This window comes from Leptonychotes weddellii, unplaced genomic scaffold (genome assembly GCF_054177405.1).
Source record: "Leptonychotes weddellii isolate Sample4059 unplaced genomic scaffold, ASM5417740v2 HiC_scaffold_6872, whole genome shotgun sequence".
Lineage (NCBI taxonomy): Eukaryota > Metazoa > Chordata > Mammalia > Carnivora > Phocidae > Leptonychotes > Leptonychotes weddellii.
The window spans coordinates 1-9,860 of record NW_028038081.1 but is presented as its reverse complement, the minus strand read 5'-3'; the positions used below and the strand labels follow the sequence as shown (position 1 = coordinate 9,860).

Here is a 9,860-nt window from a genome sequence, read left to right as displayed (position 1 = left end):
CCCGGGACTCCAGGATCATGACCTGAGCTGAAGGCAGTCGCTTAACCAACTGAGCCACCCAGGCGCCCCCATCTACTTAACATTCTTTTTTTTTTTTAAAGATTTATTTATTTGAGAGAGCGAGAATGAGAGAGAGAGAGAGTACATGAGAGGGGGGAGGGTCAGAGGGAGAAGCAGGCTCCTCGCTGAGCAGGGAGCCTGATGCGGGACTCGATCCCAGGACTCCGGGATCATGACCTGAGCCGAAGGCAGTCGCTTAACCAACTGAGCCACCCAGGCGCCCCCATCTACTTAACATTCTTGAAATAAGAGTATTATACAGAACAGATTAGAGGTATGAAGGTGGGTGTGGCTTGGGAAGCTTTATGGTAACGGGACAGTTCTGTACCTTGATTGTGCTATAGTTACAGAAATCTACACGTGAGATAAACTTGCATAGAACGGTACACATACACAAATGGATTCCTCTACAACTGGTGAAATCTGAAGTAGTTCTGTGGTTTGTACCAACATCAGTTTACTCTTCTTAATATTTTACTGTATTCCTGAATGTTAGTATTGGGGGAGACTAGGTGAAGAGTTCACAAGCCTCCCTCTACCTATTTTTTCAACTTCCTGTGAATTAGAATTATTCTAAAATAAAAAAAAAAATTTCTGGGGTTCCTGGGTGGCTCAGTTGGTTAAGCGTCTGCCTTCGGTTCAGGTCATGATCCCGGGGTCCTGGGATCAAGTCTCTTGTCCAGCTCCCTGCTCTGCAGGGAGTCTGCTTCTCCCTCTGCCATTCCTCCCACTCCTCTCAATCTCTCTCTCTCTCTCAAATAAATAAATAAAATCTTTAAAAAAAAAATTTCTGGGGCGCCTGGGTGGCTCAGTTGGTTAAGCGACTGCCTTCGGCTCGGGTCATGATCCTGGAGTCCTGGGATCGAGTCCCGCGTCGGGCTCCCTGCTCAGCAGGGAGTCTGCTTCTCCCTCTGACCCTCCTCCCTCTCATGCTCTCTGTCTCTCATTCTCTCTCTCTCAAATAAATAAATAAAATCTTTAAAAAAAAAAAAATTTCTGTTTCTATGAGCGCTTTTCAGTTCCAATCCTGCCAATACCGTGGCATGCCAGTGGGCAGGCATCTTCCTCATGCTTCAGCTTCTTCATCTGGAAATCTGGTACTGTGCCAAATTGCTGAGGCCCTTTCCAGATAGAGAATTCCATCATTCTTGAGGTTTATTTATTTATTATTATTATTATTATTTAAAGATTTATTTATTTGAGAGAGAGCATGCGTGAGCCGGTAGAGAGGCAGAGGGAGAGACTCAAGCAGACTTCCCGCCGAGCGCAGAGCCGACATGGGGCTTGTTCCCAGGACCCTGAGATCATGACCTGAGCTGAAATCAAGAGTCAGACGCTTAGGCGACTGAGCTACCCAGGTGCCCCCATTCTTGAAGTTTAAATAAAGTTTTGGATGGCTTCGCATAATGGATTATTGTGTCATTTAGGAATTTTTGGTGTTTAACGGAAACCCAGTTTAAACTAGCTTAAGCAAAACAAGAGGGAGAAAAAGGAATTAACTAATTAGCTCATATAACCATAAAGTCTACGAATGCATTCAGAATCGGTTTGATCTAGGCAATCTACTTTCTGCTTGTCTTTGCTTTACATCATTTCTGACTTGATCCAGTGACCCAAATACGGGGCTTTGCCTCTCCTCTCTGTTTAACTCTTCTTAGTTTCATTGTTTATATAGATTACCTGTGGCAAGATGGTCATTAGTAACCCTAGATACATACCTTCTTAGATTAGCATCTCCAGAAGTATTAAGCCTTCCCAGATAACTTCATCAGAAAAGTTCAGAGATGGAGTCTGGCCTAGCCTATCTTGGGTCATAAGCCTCATTCTTGAAGTAGATGCTGGGGCACAGGGTGGGGGGGGGGGGGCAGATAGAGTACTTTGGTAGGCTGGTCACATGATTACCTCTGACGGAGGAGGGTGGAGGAACAGGATGTGGGTTGGGATTGCTCCATTCAAACCACCTCAGCACAAATGGACACTTATCAGAAGAGGGGAAAAATTTGCTGGGTAGATCAAAACAGACAAGCAAATCAAAAAAGCAAACAATTTTTTTTTTAAAGATTTTATTTATTTATATGACAGAGAGACACAGCGAGAGAGGGAACACAAGCAGGGGGAGTGGGAGAGGGAGAAGCAGGCTTCCCGCTGGGAGGCAGGGAGCCCGAAGTGGGGCTAGGTCCCAGGACCCTGGGATCATGACCCGAGCCGAAGGCAGACGCTTAATGACTAAGCCACCCAGGCGCCCCAAACAAAGCAAAATTAAAAAAAAAAAAAAAAAAAAAGAACAGAACTGTCCAAAGCAATAAATCATTTATTGGTTTGTATATTATTATATAAATATAGTTTATTATTTCCTTTACTAAGGAAAACAGTTAGAACAAGATCAACATCATGAAAAGCACACTGGTTCTTTTTTTTCTTTTTTTTTAAGATTTTATTTATTCATGAGAGAGAGGCAGAGGGAGAAGCAGGCTTCCCAAGGATCAGGGAGCCTGATGGGGGGCTCGATCCCAGGACCCCGGGATCATGACCTGAGCCGAAGACAGACGCTTAACCATCTGAGCCACCCAGGCGCCCAAGCACACTGGTTCTAACCTAAATTGTTTTATTGTTGTTCTTATGGTTATTGCTCATAAGTAGGGATGTGGTTTTCCTCTAGAAGGAATAACAACAAATTTGCCATCTTGAATGTTTAATTTTTCCATTTTTTGTCTATATAGGGCAACCATGAGTCCCAGCATACAGAATCTATGGTACTTCAGTCCTCCCGGGGGGTCAAAGTGGAAGGCTGCATCCGAATGTATGAGCTGGTGCACAGGATGAGAGGAACAGTAAGTGACCCATGAAGTAAGGCAGGCTTGACCCGAGGGGGCCACATGTAAATGCAGTTCTTCAGGCATTATGGATGTCCACCTCATGCTAATCGTCGTGTCCCCCTTGCTAGCAGCTCCCGATTCATTTGGGGAGATAGTGTCATGCAGCAGTCACAAGTGAGCTCTCTGAAGGGAGATCTGGGTTCAAATTCTAGCTCTTCTATTTTACATATGACTTCAAGAAAATTACTTAGACTTTCCTGGCTTCCATTTACTTCTTCAGAATTTGAACGTGACCCGGGGCCTGGCAGTAACGTTACACTGAGAAGATGGATCTTAACAGCCTCCGGAGGAAAGAATAACACTTTTTTTTTTTTTTAAAGACTTTATTTACTTGACAGAGAGAGACACAGCGAGAGAGGGAACACAAGCTGGGGAAGTGGGAGAGGGAGAAGCAGGCTCCCCGCTGAGCAGGGAGCCCGATGTGGGACTCGATCCCAGGACCCTGGGATCACGACCCCAGCCGAAGGCAGACGCTTAATGACTGAGCCACCCAGGCGCCCCGAGAATAACACTATTTTAATAGTTTATTTGGACTTTATTATTTTTTCATGCTTTTCCAATAAAAGTTAGGATTTTAATTCCCAAGCCTTTTGAGAAAGCAAAGTTAAGGCAACAGAAATTGGAACACCTAATTCATAAATTTAACAACAAACGCATGTAATTTCAGTACATAAAGTGAGCCATTTATTATAGGCTAGCAGTGTTTCAAATGCTGTAGGTCTGGGCCCCACCAGCTGCTGTTTTCATGCAGGAACCACAGTGCCGGCTCCCCACAGCTCGTCTTTTCATCCTGGTTTTACTACAGAAGGAGCACGTGTACTTGTCGTGCTGGTTTATTTCAGTTTTCTCCGCCATTTTCCTGAGGGAGGCACCATAACAGCTCCCGTATTTACAGAGGATCCCAACCCTCTGGGGGCCTTTCGCCATGTCACCACCAACTAGATCTGAGCCCAAAGAGCTGACTTTATTATTTTTTAATTAGAAAAACAATGCATGACTTTGTAAACATTTCCACAGGTTACGTGAATTTATAAAGTGAAAGTCTTCCGGCATCTACCCTCATTCATTCATTCACTGAGTCAGCCAATAGCTGTCAAGCTCCACATGCTTATTGAGCACTTAGATGCTGTTCTAGGTCTAGAGATAGCAAAGCAGACGAGAATCCAGGCCCTCCTGGGGCTTCTGCACTGGCGAGGAGAGGTAGGAGTGAACAAGAGAAATAAGTACAATGTAGGTGGAAGCCGTTGTACTCTGAAAGGCGATGGTTGCTTCCACTCGGGTGCTACCAGTGTGCACGGTGAGGAGTGGTCAGATCCTGGAGAGGTGGGGCCCTTTCAGCTGAAGACTTAGGTCCTTCATCTCTGGGAAAGTTTTTTCCCTTTGGTTAGTTTCTCTTCCTCTCCATTTCCTTGTTTCTTCTCTTTCTGGGAACTTTTATTAGTCAGAGATGGGCTCTCCTAGATTAATTCCCTGTTTCTCCTATTCTTTCTCTCATTTTCCTTTTGTCTTTCTCTGTTTTCGAGAAGATTTCTTTATTTTATTCCTCCATTGTTGTTTGAAAAAATGTGTATTTATGTATTTTTTAAATGATGGGTTTAATTTTCATGAGCTTTCTCTTATTTTCCACTTGTCCTTTTTTCAGAGCATTTTATTCTCATATCATACTAGAGTCCTTTTTTCCGATTTGTGTTCCTTGAAATACCTGTTTCTTCTAGATTCGTTATTTTCCACTTGTTCACCTTGATCTCCTAGGGTACACAGTTTCCTCGAATAGCTAATGACCTTTCTTTGCCAGTGATTGGACCAAGGCTTCCAGGTGCATAGTCAGGAACAAGATTATAATGCTTTTGGACTTCCTGAGTGTCAGCATTCCTAGGGTATTGTTCTGGAATACCAGCCTCCATGCTAGCCAACCCAGTTATCTCCAGACAGTTTATTTTGTTATAGGAAAGAACTCTCTGTTTTTTTTGGGGGGGTGGGAGTATGCGTGATCGTGTAATAAATCGCCCCCAAACTGTGGCTTACAACCACCCCTGGCATGTCACTACTGTCTTTCATGTTTCTGGAGGTCAACCCACTCCACTAGATGGTTCTCACTTAGGGGCCGTGCGGGTGCGGCAGCTGGGGCCGTAGGTCTTTCAAAGGCTTCCTCCGTCACCTGGGTAGCAGCTGAAGTTAGCTGTTGGCTGCAACATCTGTCCTCTCCACATGGTGGGGCTTCTTTCTGGCAGGGAGCTCAGGTTCCAAGAACAAACATCCTGGAGCCGTGTGGCCTTTCTCGAAAGTTGTGTAACATTATTTCTCTTTCCCTCGTTCTCTTGGTCAAGGCAGTCTTGAAGCTCTGCTCAGGTTGAAGTGGAGGAGATGGGAGGGTGTCAGAGAATGTGCAGAGCTCTTTTTAAATCATTACATAGTCCTCAACAGTAAAAGCAAATCAAGTACAAAATGGGCCAAAGTAGAGGTTCTTTACCAAAGATACAGGCAAAGAAGCACGTGAAAAGATATTTTAAAAAAATCATGACAGCACACGTGCCTGGCTGTTGGCTGTTCTGATTTCATGATTTCGGGGTGGGGGCAAGGGTTGACTATTTTGTCCACAAACATTCCGCTGGTGTTTCTGTTTTCAGCCACATGAACCTCACCTGATTTCAGACCTGGCATTTTTCAGTCTGAACCCTCTTTGAGGTTCTGCTAGGTTGGCTGCCTCCCTGAGAGGCGTAATCTGCTTGTGTGCGCATGCGCGTGTGCGTGCGTGCATCCTCACGTTTTCTCAGCCCTGCTCTGTCAGTCCACATTCCTCTCCAGAAACTTTCTATCTTCCAGAAGCGTGTTGAAAGTTTTTCCCTGAAGATTCCATGTGCTCTCTATTGTTGAGTCTTTTTTTCTTTCCCAACTCTCTTTAAACAGAGGCTCAGAGGAGAGGTTATATATGCTTGTGGTCACTTTGCCTTCTTGCACTGGAAGCTTTAAAATAGAACATAGTGTCTTCACAATGTATTTTGCTATATCTTCGTGCTAGTATATACAGCAGCTCATCCTTCTTAAGGCTGCAAGGTATTCTCTAGTCTGACCCACTGTAATATGTCTAGTCGATCCCTAGTTAATTTAAATTGTTTTAAATTTATTGCCATCATCAGCAGGGCTGCTGTAAACATCCTTGTACGTATATCTTTGCACACGCTTGCAAATATTTCCTCAGGATAAATTCCTAAAATTAAACTAGTGTCAAAGGATATATACACTTTACATTTTGATAGTTAAAATGTCACATCACCCTTAAAAACCATATGAGAGTACTCCCATGAATAATAAATGGAATACCTGATACCCTTAGAAATATAGGAAGGGGACTTTCCTAAGTGGAAGTGGGGGCAGGGAGATGGAGGCAGAGATGATAAGGTAAGGAAAGGAGTGAGATAGGAATGGGCATACCATGTTTATGGAATTCGAGTGAGAATTTCTGTTGGTTACTCTGAAACCCTCATCAGAATGCACAGGATGGAGGCTTAAAAGCGCAGGGCTGTTTGACACTATATTGGTAAATACCTGTTCATTCTCAGCTGATATTGGAGTGACATGAACCGAATGGGGCGAATGGGAAGAGCTTTCCAAAACAGCTGAGTTTAAACATCCACCCAAAGGGGAGATGCAACTCGAGTGTAGTTTCTGAGAAGTAAGCAGTTGGCTCCGTGCCCTTGAGTATCTCTGGAGCTAAGGACCGACGGGAGGGTATTCCCTATGGGTAGGTGAGCAAGGCGCTAATGGAGCTGCAAAGAGCAGGTGCTGATCCTTTCCAGGAGGGCCTGAGGCAGTGGCAAGAGGAGCAGGAGAGGAAGGTGCGAGCCCTCTCCGAGATGGCATCTGAACAACTGAAGCGCTTTGATGAACGGAAGGAGCTGAAACACCATAAAGAATTCCAGGACTTACGGGAAGTGATGGAGAAGAGGTGAGTGGGACCATCAGTGTGCTCAGCGGCACCTCTTTCCCAACATGAAACCCAAAGGGAAAGAGTTGGACTTCTTCTGAGGCCTTAAACGTCAAAATAAAATAGCCAGAAAAGCTTATAATGTAGAAAGATGACAAGTGTATCACAAAGAAAAGGGAGGCTTTTAGGAGAGGTGAGGTAAGACATCTTTAGGAAGCATGCCTGACTGCTCCTCCCTGCCATTTCTTGCGCAGCTCCAGAGAAGCCCTGGGGCACCAAGAGAAGCTAAAAGCTGAGCATCGTCACAGAGCAAAGGTCAGAGCCTGGGAGAATCCATGTGGGTTTTTCTGTGTCTGGCTCTAACCTGCCGGAAGTCGGGTTTTGGCCAACTGGCATGGAGGACCTGGCCCACATCGCACCTCCATGGGACTCACCTTGGGCTGTGGGCCCATCTGTGAACATATGGAGCCCACATAAGGCTTGGGGGACGTGGAAAGAGAAGGCCCAGGGGCGCCTCCGAGAGAGGTAACAGGACTGCCCTTCGTGTAGATTCTCAACCTGAAGCTGCGGGAGGCCGAGCAGCAGCGCATGAAGCAGGTGGAGCAGGAACGGCTGCGGAGGGAAGAAGGCCAGGTTCGCCTGCGGAGCCTCTATGCCCTGCAGGAGGAGGTGCTGCACCTCAACCAACAGCTGGATGCCTCCGAGCCGCACAAAGACGCGCTGAAGCTTGACCTGTCTGCCTTCCGGACCCGAGGCAACCAGCTGTGCGGCCTTGTCTCGGGGATCATTCGGGCCACGTCTGAGGTGAGGGTCTTCGGAGGGACCTTGAAGAGATAATCCCGATTAGCATTTCATCTTTCTTCCCTGACAAGTTGCGGGGGGCAGTTACTCCCACGCCAAATTGGACTCATACATACCGAGTTTCCTATCTTATGTTAAACAGATAATTGTTTATTCTGATTGCAAAATAGTTGCGTTCATTCAGTAGTATTTTATTGAGCACCTGCAATGCTATGGTAAAAGTTAAAACCTTACGGGAATGTGCATTGCTTTTTTCAGTTAACGTATTTTGAAAGCATAATTACTATAACCATTAACAATATTTTGATTTTTTGATTAAAGCAGTGTTAAAAACTGCAAGTATTACCGTGACACATAGCAGATATTCAGTAAGTATTTGATGAACTTGTGAGAATTGGATACTTTGCACATATAATCTTAACCAAAATCGTTTGAAAAAACATGCCTACTGTTGAACATTTAAGTTTCTGTATTTTTATTACCATGCATAACACTGTAGTGATACCATTTTATATATGCCTTTCTTGTATTTCTTTGAGAAAATTTCCTAGAAACAATTACTTGGTCAAAGAATTTTAAGGTTCTTGATTCTTACCCAAAGCTTGTAGCAATTCACATTTTTTTTTTTAACTTTTTAATTTTTTTCTTGAAGTAGGCTCCATACCCAGCATGGGGTTTGAACTCACGACCCCGAGATCAAGATTGACTCTACTGAGCCAGCCAGGCGCCCCCCACAATTGACATTTTTATGAATTGTACCTTCTTACCCTTAGTTCATATTTCTGCGTGAGTTTTGTTTTAAAAATCCAGTTGATACATGTTCTAAATATTTTTTCTTTTTTTTTTTTTTTTGATTTTATTTATTTATTTGAGAGAGAGAGAGTGAGCACGAGAGGGGGGAGCAGGAGAGGGAGAAGCAGACTCCCCGCTGAGCAGGGAGCCCTATGCGGGACTCGATCCCGGGACTCCAGGATCATGACCTGAGCTGAAGGCAGTTGCCCAACCAACTGAGCCACCCAGGCGCCCGATACATGTTCTAAATATTAAGAATTTTATGCATTTATCATATTTGAGGCAGAAGTTTATTTTTATAGTTTATCGTTCCCTTTGAATTAGCTTTATAGCTTTTGTTTACCTTTCCTTTTGTAAAATTTCAAACCTACACAGAATTAGAACAACATAATGAACCTTTATGCAACCATTCCCCAGCTTGAGCAAGAATCAACACATGGCAGTCTTATTTCATCTCTCCTTCCAGCTGCATGCCCTCTCCCGAATGGTTTTACAGTGAATCTCAGATGTAACTTCATCTGGGAAAATACTTTGTATGTATCTCTAAAAGATAAAAGTCTTTGTTAACAAACAGAATACTAATATCACATCTAAGAAAAAAAAAACAATAATATGACCAAATATCTAGTAAGTGTTCAAATTTTTCCACTTGTCTAAAATTTTTTTTTTAAAGATTTTATTTATTTACTTGAAAGAAACAGTGAGAGAGGGAACACCACCGGGGGTTGGGGGGGCAGTAGGAGAGGGAGAAGTAGGCCCCCTGCCGAGCAGGGAGCCTAATGCGGGGCTTGATCCCAGGACTCTGGGATCATGACCTGAGCCAGAGGCAGACGCTTAACGACTGAGCCACCCAGGCGCCCTAAATTTTTTTTTTTGAAGAATTTATTTATTTTTTTGAAAGAGAGAGGAGAGCACAAGCAGGGGGAGGGGCAGAGGGACAAGCAGACTCCCTGCTAAGCACGGAGCCCTGAGATCAGACCTGAGCCGAAGTGAGACGCTTAACCAACTGAGCCACCCAGGCACTCCTGTCTAAAAAAAAAATTTTTTTTTTTTTTTTAAGATTTCATTTATTTATTTGAGAGATAGCGAGAGCAGGAACACAAGCAGGGGGAGTGGGAGAGGGAGAAGCAGGCTTCCCGCGGAGCAGGGAGCCCAGTGTGGGGCTCGATCCCAGGACCCTGGGATCATGACCTGAGCTGAAGGCAGACGCTTAACCAACTGAGCCACCCAGGCGCCCCTCCCCTAAAATTTTTTTAACAGTTGGTTGGAACATTAACATCTACACAAGTTTCAACCTTTTGGTCTAAGTCTCTTAATTAAGTCTTTTTTTTTTTTTTTTTAAGATTTTATTTATTTATTTGATAGTGAGAGGGGGAACATAGGCAGAGGGAGTGAGAGAGGGAGAA

General features: G+C 44.3%; 1 protein-coding gene across 1 annotated transcript; it reads left to right on the top strand.

The window, feature by feature from the left end:
- The first annotated feature begins 2,505 nt into the window (after window positions 1-2,505).
- LOC145719741 (mRNA export factor GLE1-like) lies at window positions 2,506-8,507 on the top strand. Its single transcript, XM_081811292.1, has 4 exons — window positions 2,506-2,891; window positions 6,734-6,882; window positions 7,116-7,176; window positions 7,411-8,507. Exons 1-4 carry the CDS (start codon window positions 2,811-2,813, stop codon window positions 7,696-7,698), a joined length of 579 nt encoding a protein of 192 aa, XP_081667418.1. The 5' UTR covers window positions 2,506-2,810; the 3' UTR covers window positions 7,699-8,507.
- The last annotated feature ends 1,353 nt before the right edge of the window (window positions 8,508-9,860 follow it).

What these genes read in the sequence shown, in the direction of transcription:
- LOC145719741 (XM_081811292.1), top strand. Translation starts at nt 2,811, where the DNA reads ATGGTACTTCAGTCCTCCCGGGGGGTCAAAGTGGAAGGCTGCATCCGA. An exon ending in TGCACAGGATGAGAGGAACA is followed by an intron (nt 2,892 to 6,733) that starts GTAAGTGACCCA and finishes GATCCTTTCCAG; the next exon opens with GAGGGCCTGAGGCAGTGGCA. An exon ending in AGCATCGTCACAGAGCAAAG is followed by an intron (nt 7,177 to 7,410) that starts GTCAGAGCCTGG and finishes CCCTTCGTGTAG; the next exon opens with ATTCTCAACCTGAAGCTGCG.